The 16,275-nt window shown below is 35.9% G+C and overlaps 1 protein-coding gene across 1 annotated transcript in view; it reads left to right on the plus strand.

Annotated features, from left to right (window-relative positions):
- LOC103464845 (dedicator of cytokinesis protein 3-like) overlaps positions 1-16,275 on the plus strand; it is a 162,217-nt gene that overhangs the window by 72,765 nt on the left and 73,177 nt on the right. Inside the window, exons 4-5 of the mRNA XM_017304637.1 lie at positions 6,236-6,291; positions 13,031-13,127. Coding sequence (XP_017160126.1) covers positions 6,236-6,291; positions 13,031-13,127 — 153 coding nt within the window. The remainder of the gene's footprint in view (positions 1-6,235; positions 6,292-13,030; positions 13,128-16,275) is intronic.

Here is a 16,275-nt window from a genome sequence, read left to right on the forward strand (position 1 = left end):
ATTAGAAACATTTTAGATTTACTATTGGATCTGAATGTTTCATTTAGCATTACCTGTTACAAGCCAGGTAACTGGCTTTAACTAGCAGGTAAACTTTAACTTAACAGGTAAACCCGTAAAGTAAAAGTCCTCTGTTACAGAAATAACCCAAAGTTATCAGAAATCAGCACAGTGAGGTTGGCATCTTGCTTTGACAATGCAGGAACATCACTGCAGGTGGGGCAGCAATGCAGTGCCCTTCAAAAACAGTTGTACATACAGGTTAATTAAAGACCTAAAACTGCTTTAATATATATTAAACTCTGGTTAGCCAAAAAACAAGAATTAAGAATGTGACACCTTACTGATTGAAAGTCTTCGTTCAGCTGCAACAACATGGGCTGCATGCCCTGCAGTTAATTACAGCAAGGGCAATGGAAGTCCATTAAGGAGGGATCATAGGTGAAAAAATGTTTAAGCTAATGTTTTTTCATGATAATCAAATATCAGAAATTCTGAACATTGCAGTAGAGAAACCTATTCAGCGTTGATGGGTCATTGTAGCATCACCATAGCAACTATAATTTATATTTCTTCCAAGAGCTGCTGAAGCCTTAAAGAACTAAAGACAAAAACAAACATTTGTAAAGCATTTTGCAGATTGTCTAAATTAAGGTGGAAAAATACTAAATATCAACACAAATACAAGACATAGAAGCATAATATTCTTTATGATAAATCAAATGAGTCATTGAACTAAGTCATCATCTGTAATAGGAGAAAAACTCTTGCTTATAAAAATCCTCCTACCAGAGAAAGAGGAGGCGGAAGACAAACACTAAAAGTAAAACACAACTCTTTCTGAGCGTCATTTGCAGCTTCACTGAGGGAACATTTCATGTGATTTTAGTCTGTTATGGAAACGTGCCAGATGTGAGGTGTGTCCGAACAGCCGCATGCAGAACAGATGAGGTTAATGCATGAGGTCAGTTGCAGTTCTGTTTCAAATGATGCAGCATTACTGACCTCTGGCCTTCTGAAACACATGAGATCAGCATCAGTATCAGTATGCTGGTCTCAGAAACTACCTCTTTAACACCACGTTATGTAAGATAGTGCATGATGAGTCACAGATCAATTTGGGTAGAAAGTCATTTTGGCTTAGAAGGTTTTATGATTGATAAATTGAGAATTAATTGCCCTCACCAGACAAACAGCGGCACTAATGTGAGATTTGCAGTTTTGAAAATCTACATCAATAATCATCTGGAACTGTACTCATTAATGTGGTTTAAAACAAAAATAATGTGGCTTATTACTGAAGAGTATAGTTTGCTTTTATTCAGTGACTCAACATACACTGTCATCACAATTGATGAATATATATTCAAGAGTGGAAGACAACCTATATTGGACGGGAGATTTCACAGACTAGCGATGTACTTGCACTGATTCAGAAGATGATTGGGAAGGCTGCTATACAAGGCTAGCAAGGATTCAAAAGGAGCACAATAGGAAACACTCGGTTTGTTTTTAACGTACAGGTTTATTTCACGCTCCAGAAACAACATCTGGAGAAATGAGGCTGTGAGAGAGAAACATAAATACTGGCTAAGAAACTTGCAGGTCTTATTCCTCTGTTGTGATTAGCCTCAACGTGACATGATCCCAATTTGGATACATTTATTTCAACAAAACATCTTTTCTATGTATGTTTTGTGCATTACAATGCTTGCTTACGTGCAAAAATATGCATACTACATTATGCATTCTTATGCCTTCATTCTGTTGTTGTACGGTGTGATTGTGTGACTTAATGCGATTGAGTTTGTCTGTTTTGTTACCCTTTTTCCTCAGCATAAAGGCATCAGCCCAATCCTATTAGTTCCATCTTAATCACCTGGTTTCTTTACAATGGGCGTGCTAGTTAAAGCGAATCGCTGTGTCTCCCTGAAGAAATGCCTTCCTATTCTGAGTCATTCCTAATCCTCTGCACTGCAGAGAACTTTCCATGTTGAGTTTCATCAGTGCTTGGATTAGCCTCAGAATTGAGGCCATAGAAAGGGCAGCCTGCTTTAAGATTTATTTTACAACCATATGTATCTAAGGATATATAACAATTTGAATTAAACATTGTGTACTTAAAAATAACTCAAACTTAAAAATTAGTTTTTGTTTTTATATTTTTTTGTTGAGTTTCTGGACACTCTTGCTCCATCCAATCCTGGGTTAACTGGGGCTTACAAAGCCGATGCAATGCTAGAAACATTTAACCTAAAACACACATATCAAACTCAGCTACATATAATCCTGAGCAAATTTATCTCTCTTTTCTTTGTTTTTCTCTGTCTTTCCAATTAGTTTTGTTTTAGCTGAAGCTTAAGACTGGTGGTCATGATGTAATATCAAAGTTATTTTGTCATCCAAAAGCGCCATGCTAAATGACATCCCAGATTTTATTCTGATGCTGCATGAAGCTGTAGAGGGAAGCTACACAATCCTCACTTGAAACAATGAGCAGAGCTRCAAAAAACAGAAGAGCTCATAATGGAAAAGAAAGAAGGGATGTGTTACGGTTAGTGGAGATTGCCTCCTCTGGGACAAGAGTGGGACAAGAGAGGGACAAATCAGGAAGTCAAAAGTAAGGATGAAGCACAGCTGTGGCTGCTTTCAGTTTGATTTAGAGATGAATGGAGTTCGATGAAATGCAGATTATCCCAAACATATCGCCAGGTGTGATGACAATGAAACAATAGAGGGCAATTACTGTGCTGAACCGTTAAGAAGGGAAGCAGATCTGTTTAATCAAACAAAAGGTGATAATAATAACTTTAGCAGATAATCTGTTTTTAAAGTGAGTAAGAACAGGCTGGATCGATGTATGATCAACCAGGACAAATATTTTACAAACTGAAGAGATTAGATTGTGTTGACATTTGGACGCAAACATGCGGTAACAGTTTTTTTTTTCAGCTTCGATATGAACAGAGTGCTTGATGATTAACTGCTCTACTGACCCCTCATGACACCATAATTGCTTTCGACAAATCAGCAACATTAAAAGTTTACTTTTTATTACCAAACAGTCCTAATTCTCTCATGTTCTTCACTTTATGCTTTTTTATACAATTTTAGTCTGGTTTTGGTATCCCTTCTCTTAGCTGGAAAAGTATTCTCAGTATTTCACTCTCTTCTCACTTTTAGGATTAAAGGAAATCTATCAGCATGTCCTGTACAGTATGAAAAAAGCTCTTTCTGCGTATTTTTAAATTCATCCCAGGCTGCTTCCTGGGAACACTGCAGGATRATCAATGCTCGTTCAAAAATATATGTTAAAATTCAATTTGAAACACTGATTTCATATTGCAAGAAAGGGGCTTGGAGCTCATGGCTCTTTGCAGCAATGGAACTTTACAGTACAGTAATGTAATCATTACAGTATTTAACTGTTTTTGAAATACTATAATAATAAAAAATGCAATGGTTCTTCAAAWCCTATATAGTTTGACTCAAAGTATTGTTCAAGCAGTAGCAGCATATTAACATACTAAGACTGAACAGTCTGTTTCCTTCCTTAWGTTCACATCATACCTACGTTTACACTAATGGTAGGTGCAATATTCAAATGTGTAATTTCTATGCAATTTAACAWMTGACTGACAGCAAAAACAAWAGCAATAATTTTTTTGTCAATTGGATATGAAATCAGCCATTAAGTGGTTTAAAATGTGYAACTCTCCCTCTAAATTTGTGTATCTTTGCTTGCTTTCTTTTTGGAAGACACTATATGATATGTGRCATATTTCAGACTCAAGATAACGCTTGGCCTCTAAAAGGCACTTAAAACAGGTCAACACAAGGTGACAATAAGGTATTTGCAGCTAAGAGTCCAGAGGGAGACAGGATCATTTGTGGGAGGATGACATTTTCACTGCAGCCTGATTTGTCATTTATTTTCTAAGTTCCTCTTTTACTTCCGCTGTTCTTCTCTATATATACTTTATTATGGTTCTTTTTTACCCTCTCTTGTATTTTTTTTCTTTTCATTTTCTCTCTGTATCGGGTTGACCTTTTCTGACTGGCTTGGTGTTTTGACACCATCAGCTAAATTAGGAACAGCACAACACGACCTCTCATGCACACATTCATACATGACATCTTGTTCTTGTCTCTGCCTAGTTAGCTGTGACAGTAGGTGGTAGTTTACAGGTCAGTGCATTCAGAACACCTGCAGCTCTCAACAGATCTTACTTAAAGGTCTTGAAGACACACGTGTGTTCATTCTCTTGTTTGTGCGTATAGTATAAGTTTAGTTCTGTTGTTTCAGTTTTCAAAGAAAAGCTGAACACTTTTGTGTCATCAACAGAGTTGGGCACTTGTGTTTTTATTGTGTGAATAAAAAGTCAAAAGACAGACAGACAGACAGAAGTAATTTGACACACGAGCAAAGATCACATAGTTTATAAGAGAAGAGACGTTGCTGAAATGTTATTCAGTGTTAGGCTTGATGACAATGTGTCGCTGTCCCTTCAAACTGCTTAAAAACAAAAACTCCCTCATAAGAAAATGTGTCTTTCAGTGTGAAACGTGAAGTCTGAAGCCTTCCCTAATAAGATGTCAGCTTCTCCTCCTGCAGCCAGTTTTCGCCCTGCAGTCACAATCATCCTTTATGAAAGTGGTACCCAGATACTTTTGATATGCTTTTACATTACTAAATTTCTAATTAGTTAAATTATAGTACACCCTTTTTAAAAGAAGGTTATCAGAGAGCAGCAGACTCGAAACTATTTGAATAACACACTGTTTAATGTAACATTATCTTTTTCTGGGTTAAATCCAGGAAGTAGGTGATTACATTATTGGTTTATAAATTTTTTTTTATGAAAACCAACCCAGAATCATAAAGGAATAAGTTCAGTTCCAAAGCCACTCATATGGGATGTTGGGTCTTCCTGTCAACCTTCCCGACCCCACTGAGGGACAAGGGTGTAAGAAAATGAATGGATGGATGGATGGATGGATGGATGGATGGATGGATGGATGGATGGATGGATGGATGGATGGATGGATGGATGGATGGATGGATGGATGGATGGATNTGGATGGATGGATGGATGGATGGATGGATGGATGGATGGATGGATGGATGGATGGATGGATGGATGGATGGGTCTTCCTGTCAGACTGGCTTCATTTGAGCAAATCAGAGAACAATTTCCCAACAATTGATTTGAGTTATTAATCTGTTTAGCGTGGATGCTAATTTCAGATTTGTTTTTTTTATATATATATTTTGAGTAGGTGTAGCAGCTTGAAATGCAGATATTTTTATTAAAACAGCATTTCCAGAAACTTGGTATGATACTATCTGAATCTGCTATAGACACATTGTAATCTGGGTCACTTTCATCACTCCTTGTCTAGCTTTTTCTGTTCATATCATCATGGATTTTCTCTAAATTTTACAGAAAACGGTCTAAAACATTTATGAAAAACTTCTAATAAATTTAAGGGACCATGAAGAGCCCTGCAGCTCTACTTCAAACACTTTAAAAAATGTATGAGTCTATKTTTCAGCTTAATTTTGCCATGCTCAGTTTTTGGGTTGTAACAAAAGAAAGTGGAAAATTATTCTTTGCTTTATTATTAAGTTTAGAAATAAGTTAGTTGAACTTTTTTTTTTGTTTAATGGGAATTGTAAACCAGTGCAGTGAAATATTACTGAATTTGTCTATTACTTTGCTCACAAGAGCGCACATTTACATAAAACAAGCATCATAAACAAAAACTCCACTTTTATGTGAGAGATCAAGATTTAGGAAAATCATGTTTACAGAAAGCACTGCCGGTATTTTAAAAGATACTAAACACACGCTCTGTATGTTTGAAGCTTCTATTTTAACTTTCAGTGTCTTTTATGAATAATTTACCAGTGCTCCTCTAAGATGTCCCACGTTGTATAGCCGTGATATACATGGCAGGTTGTCTTTTCTCTGGATGTTTTAAGCTTGTTCTGTCAGCACAAGTAGAAGACTGTGAAAAATCTAGTATAAAAAACTCTGCTGAATACATTTCCTGCAAATCTGTCATATTATTATAAGATAGAACAACACCTCAGGCTTGATTAAAAATGTGCTGGTAACTATATGTAAATGGGATGGTTATGTTGAATATGACTGTATGCAACTCTTCAAAAAAGCTGATTGTAGTTTAGCTCTAACTTCTTCTACTTATGCAGTGTTTTTCTGTTTCACAGGGAGTTTTTCCTGCCAGCTACATTCACTTGAAGAAAGCTATTGTTACCAACAGAGGGTGAGTTCAGAAATATGGGAGACTGGAGCTTTCTGTCTTTAGGTTGTTGCATTTGTGTTGTGTTGCCTCTTTGTGTTTTTTTTGACTGATTTTGACAAATATTTTTGCTTGTTCTAAGTGTGGGGCAAATCAACTACCATTGTGAAGCTTGTTTATTTTTTTCAGAAGAAATCTGTTATGGTTATTTTTATTTGTTATTCAGAACTAAATGTGCTTTGAACAAAAAAGAAAAAAAAAACATTAGGTAACCTTATACAGATCCCTGGGAAGCCCATTGGCTAATGACTGTAGATTTAGATAATTTTATTACAGAATACACAGTGGGATCTCTAACAGTAAGATTGTAATTACTGAAACGCTTGTGATAATTTGACTGAAAGTAGATTATCACATTTGAGATAATCCTAAATCTGAATTGAGTAATCTTTCCTAGGAATTTTGTGAAGTACCTGAAAACATCTCAAGATTTTAAGAGTCAAAGTTCACAGACATTGTCAAAGTTATAGATACAGGAATTAGTTTTACCCCAAAGTCCTAATGATAAAGCTGCTTTTTAACTGGAACAAAAATGTTCATGAAGTTTACGAACTGCTGAGATTGTTTTGCAGCTTTTGAGCATTACTTCAGTATCATCACGTAACTGTAAACTAACCCATCTGGTTGTTTATTATGTTCTCTGTTTGTCTCCTAAAGTTCTTACAACTTTTAAAAATTATTTAAAATGAAATTATCTTTAGAATGTATTTTAGTTTTGAACATTTTATTAGTATTAAAAATTAATTTACTGTGACTCAAGAAGTAGTTTCATCAGAAACTTTAGCTAAATAAAGAAGCAGGCAGAAAGCATAGATCTTGTCAATAAAAATTTTAATAAATTAAACTGACTATAATAATTAGACTGCTGCAAATCAAAAGCTGGCCTTCAAATCTGGTGCTTAATAAAATCTAGCCCTTGAATGTCTTGTTTATAACCCTCTCAGTGAACATTGTGAATATTTTTACCACAATAACACTGATAAAGGTTGGCCTAATTATTCAGTCTGCTAATAAAATGTGGATGTTACTCTTTTAGTTCCTTTTTCTCTCCGCATGATTCAGCCTTACACCATGGTAAGATCAGGGCGCAGACGGAAATAACCTCATTAAATTTCTTGTTAGCATCAAATACTTTTGTTTTAGATGTTTTAGTCAGGCACCCCCTGTTTCCTTTTCCATAGTGGATAATCTTAGCAAAGAAAGTACAAAACACTTTTGCACCAAACTGAATAATAACATCTTTAACTCACAGCAGCACTGATGTGATTATGCAAAAAAATGTAGAACTAACTCACTTGTGTCTACAGTGCATGTGTTGTTCTGTAAGACATTTAAAATGTTATTCAGTATTTTTTTTTGTCTCTGGATGAGTTGCTTAAAGACACTTTTCCTGGATAGAACAAAAAACTTTTTAATGGTAAACATGGCATGTTTTAATACATTTGCATAATGACTGCAAAAGCTTGTTTAATAGAAAAACAAATCTTATTAGCCAGTGGTATAATCAATGCCAATTTACATGAGATCGTTTTTCACATAATTAAAGACATGGATAGCAAATAAAGTGGAAATAAGGAATCCTTAGCTTCCTCTTTCAAACTACCCTCCAGAGTAAATAAGAGCTAAAGAATACTGAGAGTTACAGAGTACTTTCTAAATTTTAGAAGCTGGTAATGTAGCCCATCCACCAAATATGAACATTTTTAGTGAAAAGTTCTTCATAATTGGCTGTCCCAATGGTGTTTTTTTTTTTCTTGTTTAACTTACACTGAGTAATCTTGGCTTGGTCTCTATAGTTCCATTATATGAAAATTATTTCCTAACGGCCGTCTCTAAGGACTTTCATGTCCTCTGAATTCACCTCGAGGAGGAAAACTGATTAGACAACAGCCACATTCATTCTGATGCTGCTTTCACACTTTAGCTGGGAGCAGCTAACATGCAATGATGGGAGGGAGGGAAGTAATGAGAAATAATAAAAAAGACCTTCCAGCGTATGAAATTGAAGACAACTGAGGTGTATGAGAAATGGATACTCAACAACCACATAAATTGTTCCACGTTATAATTACTTTAGAGCGAGGTTTCATTACGAGTATATTTTTACAGACGTTGTAAGATTGTTTTAAAAAGCATAATGTCTCTTAAGTAGTGCAACACACCTCCAAATAATGCAGCTTTGAGAAGATCAGTAATGCCATAGTTACCTTGAAAATATGACATGATTACTGATTACTCCTTGAAGTCAGAAATCAGCCTRAGGCAGCAGACAACATCCCCTGCTGCCTCCACATAAAAATCACAGCCAAGGTGAGCCAACCGTGTTAAAGGGCAGCGTTTCCTCTGCTGCTTGCTGTCCGACCATCTTCTTCAACGCTCCTCACTGTTTGGGGGGGAAGGAGACGTCCTGCGTTTCAGTCGCAGCTCTCTGCTTCACACCACCTGTTGGACCTGCTCTGTCAGTTTGACTGGGCCGCTCTGCGACTCCAAATGTTTTATACAATTTGCTGTAGTATTTTTGAAGTTAGATAGTTTGATAGGTTGGGAGATTAGTGTRGTACTAATWCACTRAATAAARAGACAKATTTTTTCTCACTATCTGAAGTTAAATCAGACCAAACCTCTAGCTTAGTTAGTACCAAAATAATTTCTTTAACATACAATTTATCTTATTTTGTACTTATTTTGAAGTGTGCAAAATGTCACTTTCTCTGTGAATCAGGCTACAGTCCTTTCTGTCTTTTAGAGGAACATCATCAAAGAATATGGCTTACATAAATGCTTACCATTGCGAACCATTTTTTTTTCTGTTACCGTAGAAAGTAAAAATCTAATAAAACCATATAGAGCAGATGATGTCTGAGTTGACTCTTGAATCTAAGCTGAATCTTGCTCTGACCATTCTCACAACATGAGTAATGTTGTGTAAACGGCCATATGGGGAGGAAGTTTTAGTTTGAAGGGTCAGGTGAAGGCCAGTGGATAAATGTTACACTAGTTTTTATTGGAGACAGTCTGTGAAATAAAATAGAAGCTGTTCTTAAAAATGGCCTGGAGGACTTTTTGAATCCGGAGAACAGTATTTGGACAGAAGGAGGTTTCACTTCTGCTGTCGTAGCTGGAGGTGGGATTCAGACTGTGCTTGGCCTGTCAGGAACCTTCAGCAGCAGGAAAATGTGAGTTGTTGCATGTGAAAAGCTTACAGTTATTTACACTGCGAATCAAATTTAGATGTCCTGATTTTTTTTGGGGCTCATGATATGGATCATGAAGAAAGATGAATGAGTATAAATTTGAGAAAAATGTGGATAAATTATATTTGTCTGTGATTTAATGCTCCAAAAAGCACCGTGATGATGTATCCGTCCATAAATTTGCCCACTAATCTTTGCAGGGGGGCTGATTGTTGGGGTTTTTTAAAGTTAGTTCAAGACCTGTATAGAACCAGACACAAGACAAATGAGGGTTTTATGACTTCCTTTGCAAAGGGAGAGATCCACAACCTCTAACCCGCTCGGGATCAAAGACTGGTGAGCTCTGCTCAACTCTGCTTGGAAATGGCTTTTATTATGATGACCTTCTTCAGTAGAACAATGCTGAGATAACAGAACAGATGGACCCCTTGATTAGGAAATTACATTATAGATACAGAAAGAACCTTAAAGCATGACTGGTCAAAGGTAACTGAACACATGTAGATAAAACACTCAAATAAAATGATGAAACAATGATTAGTTAAAATGATTAATTTTACCCAACACTGATGATGACTAAATATGGTTGTCACTGGAGGAGAGGTGGGGTACACCCTTGTCAGGTCTCCAGTCCATCACACTGCAAGCAGAGACACACAGGACAAACAACACACACCCAATGGCGATTTACAAAGATCAGTTACCTTACAGCAATGTTTTTAGACTGTGGGGTGAAGTCAGTGAGAACATGAAAGACTCCAGATTCAAACCCAGAACCTTCTTGTTGCAACACAACARTGCTACCTACTACACCACCGTGCAGTCAAGATGATAAATCATGAAMATCATCTTGGAATGCATAAATAAAACAAAGTCATTATGAGATGCATTTAGTGTTTATAAAAGTAAAAGATTGATCAATGACTGGGGGTTGTTAATGGTCAAAGGGTTGAATGCTTTTAAGGTTGGAAGAGCAGCTGTGTGTTTTAAACATTTTGAGGCAAATAATAAAGGAAAATAGCCAACAACACTTCTAATCTCTAAAGAGGTTGAAGAAGAGACACWGAAAGTAAATATGAGATTGCTAAATATTTGGATTGGAGACAACAGAGGGGCAACACATAAGAAGAGCCAGCTGGGACAAAGATGGCTTGAGACTAACGGAGGATGGAAATGGTGKGTCAGAAGTGAGATGTGCACTGATGCTTGATCAGAGGGAATATGAATACACATTTACAGAAAAAGAGAATAAAAATGAACTGGAATCAAGAAGTCAAAGGCAAAAAGTAAAAATAAACTCTAAAGTAATTATTGGAGAAGAGTGTTGCAAGGAGAAAGTGGAAGATGCAATGGGAAAAGGAAGAAGAGAGCATAAAAGCTCGAGCTAACAGAAATGGGGCTAACAGGGGTATTATGGTCTGTTTAGATGTGGCTGTAGCACAACATGAGGGTGATCCATCCTYATCAGACCTAACTCAGCCACAAAACAGTGCTGTATTGTTTTTACAATGATTTATTTACAAGATGTTATTTTTCTTGTTAAATTTTGCACTTCAGAAGAGTTGGGTATAACTTCAGGGTGAATCCTAAAAAAAACAAGTAAAAGAAAACTATAACTGGGCTTATTTAAAATGAATAAACCAAATGACAATAACTTACCTCTCCAAATTTTATACAACACTGAAGGTGTTTAAAGAGATGCTTCAGAGATAAAGGTGTTGATCCGCAGCAGCTTCATTGTACATGCCATCAATACAACTGAAATCGTGGCAAAGATATTAGGGTAAAAAGGTGAAGTTAAACCTAAAGTAACTTAAACAAGAGCAACATGAAGTGGATGAGGAAAAAAATATAAGGAATAGAATAGGAGAGAAAACCCTGAAACACAACTGATGTGGGTGAACTCAGCAGGCAGTTATCATCTGCTGCTCTGCTGGGAGATCAGCAAATTTGGTACATTGCTCCTATTAATTTATCAGTTATGAAACAGAAGAAGAGTGAGCTGGCGGAGAAATTGGAATACATGGTGAAAAAGAATGAGGATGCAAGAGAAAAAAACATGGCATCCATGGCAGGGTAAATAAATAGTAGGGYGCATTATTATTTCTGACTTCCAGCCTGAAACTGTGAGTCAGCTTTCAGTTTTAACCAACAATCTCACCCTCTGGGCAAACATCCTTTTCAAAGAAGCAAGGAAAATAAAACCATAAAATAAAATATAAAATGTGAATCATTTTATGTTCAGAGTTGAAGCAAGGTTTTTTTTTCTTTCTCTGATTGTTTATTTTACTTACGCGTTTACTGTTTAAGTTCCTTAAAGGTTATTTAGAAAAAAATACTCCACATCCCAGTATTTCATGTCAATATTTCTATAACCTTTCTGAAGGTCTTAATCTTCCACCCAGACCTTTTAAGTGCAGCAGCTCAATATATTTTCCTTATTTTTATTTAGACACTTAACACTAAACTTAAGAAAAAGACTCCCAAATTTAATTGAACCTGTTTTTTCAACTTGTAAAAGTCAACTTCACAAAAAATACCCGATGATCTCTGGGCACTTTGTTGCACTCGGTCACAAACAYACAAATATAAAWATCACCTAAGATAACAGTTTTATAACCATAAATGGGTAAAACACAAAAAATCCATAAAAACCTTGTAAGGTCACCTGTTGAGCGAGGCATCTCTCTGATTCTTTGTCCAATGTTTCCTTCGCAAAAACAATACTTCACATTTCTTCTTCTGGCTTAAATAGATTTTTTTTATGGTTGAAACATTTCATTTTTTCACCCACCAATCCACCTGAATCACTAGAAGCAAATTAATATACAATATGCTCGGTTTAAAATTTCTGCTTGAAACTGTGTATAATAAACTTAYATTTGTTTTTCAGTTCATTTTTATTTACTATTCTGTTTAGWATACTGTTATTAATTGGTGAGACCTGTTCATAACTGTGTGACTCTTCCCCTTTCAAGCCGTGAACTCTGTCCTTTCTGCTCTCTTTGGTAAAGTGTCCTTGACTTCAACTCCAGTTCTACTTTTTTGGAATAGTTATCATGGCTTTATTTGCATCACATCATCTTCATCCTACCTCTCYACTGCTGATATTTTAGATCAACCCTGAATGATAACAATAATCATCCTTTGTAATCACATTTCAGTGCTGTTTTTGTTCCCTCAACTTTCACTTTAAATTACAGTAAAAATAATTTATTACGATACAATAAATCAAGACGTTCCTGTTTATGTATAAGTACAGTATGCAATATAGAAATATGAATTGTATAACTTTTTGCCTGAACTGTATGCATATTTGTGAATATATGCACAGTATGTATGTGGATAGTATGTGCGTCATATGTTTATGTTTCTTTTTTTATATACATAAAAATAAAGTAGCCCATCAAAAGATCTGTCTCTCATTTACATTTACTATTATTTACTGTTGAAATAATTGGCTGTTACTAAAATGTGCGTTTGTTTTTGTTTGTTTCATCTCGGTGCAGACCTCATGAGACTGTGGTGCCTCTGGAAGATCCAATTGTTACTGAGGTGACGTTAACTCTTCAGGAATGGGCTTTACTATGGAAGCAACTCTATGTGGTAAGCAGCAAACTATGTACAGCAGATAATGGGTCTCATGTGCACCAGATACTGTATGTACAAGAAAAGCAGCTAAATGACACCCACAGGCCTGTAGCCCCAAATTTAACATTTGTTTAGGAATTGTTCTGCCTTTCTGTTATCTGAAATTATCTGAAATTACACATTTCTTTTTTGTGTTGTTTGTTTCAATTAAAGCCAAAGGAGTTTTGTCGAGAACCGACAAACATTTCAGACTTGCTGCCTTACAGCATGAAGAAAAAATGTTGATGCTGATTCTTTGTGGGGAAATCAACTGTACTGATGCAAGTCAGACAAAGACAAATAGCTAACCACTGTGCAGATTCAGACTGATGCTTCATGCTGTGTGCACATAATGCCACTTGAGAAACCTGACAATAGTTTTGTCTTGAGCATTGTGAAAAGACAGCTGCTCCTGCATCTACTGCMCWGAAAATGTTTTCCCTAGCACCAACAGCAGWKGTTCAATTTGATGGTGAACCTAATTTTGCAATTTAAAACATTGTTTTTGTTATACTGTAGKGATTTGTTATGACTTTGTACCTGTTAAGTTTTTGAATGTTAGCATTATATTGAATCCAGATTAAATTCTCAACTCTGTTTGCAGAAATTCAGCCTGAAACTTGCATTGAATATCTATGGTGCTTCACTGTTATTGAACTGCTTCCGAGCCCAATAAAAAGCAGCCCTTTGCCAAAACCAAACTAGCCAGAATTTTGACTGCTAGAAGAACTGATGTCTATTTTACCTATGATTTTGTTCAAAGTTGAGTCGCTCTGCCTTGCTTTCATGTTGGAGATGTCAGGTCAGATCAAAACAACTTTATTAATTGCATAAGGGGCAGTTTGTTTGCAGCCACCCAGTCCTTGTACAGACTAGGAAAGGACAGACAAACCTACTGTGTGCATACCAGTAACAGTCAGAGCCACGCCTGCAGCATTGTGGCTGTAACTCTTCTATAAAATTTCTGGTCAAACCTCCCAGAATAACAGATGGGAACATCGCAGTAATACTGCAATTCTGTTAATTCCGAGTTTASAGTGCTGCAGGACTTTTTAAGTTTTAAAGGGAAATCTGTCTTTAATCTTCTGCCCTAAGGTTTCCTTGGCCAACTGCTCTGTCTASAATCCTCAATGTTTCCTGTTTATTTGTATTTCCTCAAAAGAACTAAAAGAGCATCATAAAATCAGTCTTGTTGATGGTTGCGGCCTCTTGCTGTGCTTCGTTTGGTGAATGACCATGATATGAAACAGTCAGCACTATTGCATCTTGGTAGCAGTTCAGTAGCTTCATTCTTAGTTTTCAGCCTCCTGCAGAGCTGTTTCTGTTTCAGTTARTGAAAGTGTTTCGACCYATATATGAAAYAATGATCTGAAAGCATGTTTTTAAAAGATTCTATGCTGATTTGAAAACAAAGGGTAGCAACACAAATTATTGATTTGATGTTTGGTTTATCAATTTACACTTAGTTATCTGTAAAAATGTTATATTTTTAAATAACWTTTTATTTATAACTATTTTTTAGATCTGTCTAGAAGACTTAGTCTGTTTGCCATTTGTTGGTGATTAAGCATTATTTCAGACCAAGTTACTGAAGAGCTGCAACCTATGTTCAGCTGTACACAATATGATGTGCTGAACATCAGATACATTTATATTATCAATACTGTGATGAAAAGTCAACCAACACCCATTGAGTATTCCAAAAATAGAAAATGTATAATTTTTGCAGAGTTTTCAAGATTAATTCTTATTTTTAAGTCAAAYTTATGGAAGTTTTTTTGTAGCTCCTATGAAAGATGTTTAAGGTCAAGTCTGTGGAAAGTAATCTTTTGAAAAGAGGACGCATGGGACAGATATGGGGACTAAAAATYACCCCGTGCTCCTCATTTTTTCATAACTAAACATCTGGCCCAAAGCAAGATGGATTACAGATTATCCTTGTTGGTTCAAGATGAAGTCCACATTTATGAACCTATTGTTTTATGCAGGATTTGTGTTTTCTTGTAGTAAAGCTTAGTTCCCTTTTTTATAATGTCTGATTTATAGAACAATAGGAAAAGTGATATTCTACGGATGTGAAATGATTAATATTTAYACAGGATGTTTATTATTTTAATTTGTATCATCTTGTGGAGTATATTTATGTCCTCAGACSGTAGACAGAAAGGTAACTTTGTACCTCCTGCAATTCAGATTAAGTGACTTTACTACCTAGTCTTCTTCCTTTGCTTTTTTTACATAAAATKTTACTTTAATGATTTGAGTGGAAATAAATCTGCAGCTAAATGGATAAAGGAGSATTTCTGTGATTGATGGCTTCATGAAATCTAAATTTGTCACCGTTCCTCCCTTTATCTATTCGGTGGGCTGGTTTCATCACTCATCCTCCTTATGTCCTGCCAGTTCTGTCACACTGTGCTTTTATTCAAAATTAACAGACTTTTGTCTTTCCTCCTTGCCAGAGTTGAAGAGATGAAAGACAGGAATTTTATTGTCAGGGCCCATTTGACATATTTGCTATTTCCAGTTTTACATAGCTCATTTTAATGTCCCATTAATGGAACTATAAATCCAGCATCAAGAGCATTTCATGATTTAAGTATAAATACCATGTGGATTAATAGTAAGGGCATAAATACAAAAATAACCTGAAGGAACTGAATGATGGGGACTGAATGCTTTAGTAATGTGGTGCATTAGTGTGTTTTTAGGCAGATAAAAATAACAAAAATGCTGGAAAAAGCWAATTTTGTTTCACTGAGAAGGTTCTCRTAATGGGATAGTATAAACACACTAAAAAGCTTTTTTAAAGCAGGTTATAGCCATGACAACGTGGCTGATATGTGGGTTGAGAAATGTGGAAGTGTGTGAAAAACATTTATCCAGATTATGTTTGAACACTATGCCAACCAGGCCAGCTGTAGCACGAAGTTGGATATTTTTGCAGATATTTGTTTGGTGACACTGTAACAGAATTGTAGCCATAAACATTACAGCTGCATAGTTCACCTTAAAATCAACATGGTCATAAAATCAAAGACTGACCTTTATTTGAACCATGAGATGTAAGTGAAGATATGGGGAAGCAGGAGACGGCAAGTCATCAAAAATAACAATTTAGTTC

This window comes from Poecilia reticulata, linkage group LG5 (assembly GCF_000633615.1).
Source record: "Poecilia reticulata strain Guanapo linkage group LG5, Guppy_female_1.0+MT, whole genome shotgun sequence".
Taxonomy (NCBI): Eukaryota; Metazoa; Chordata; class Actinopteri; order Cyprinodontiformes; family Poeciliidae; genus Poecilia; species Poecilia reticulata.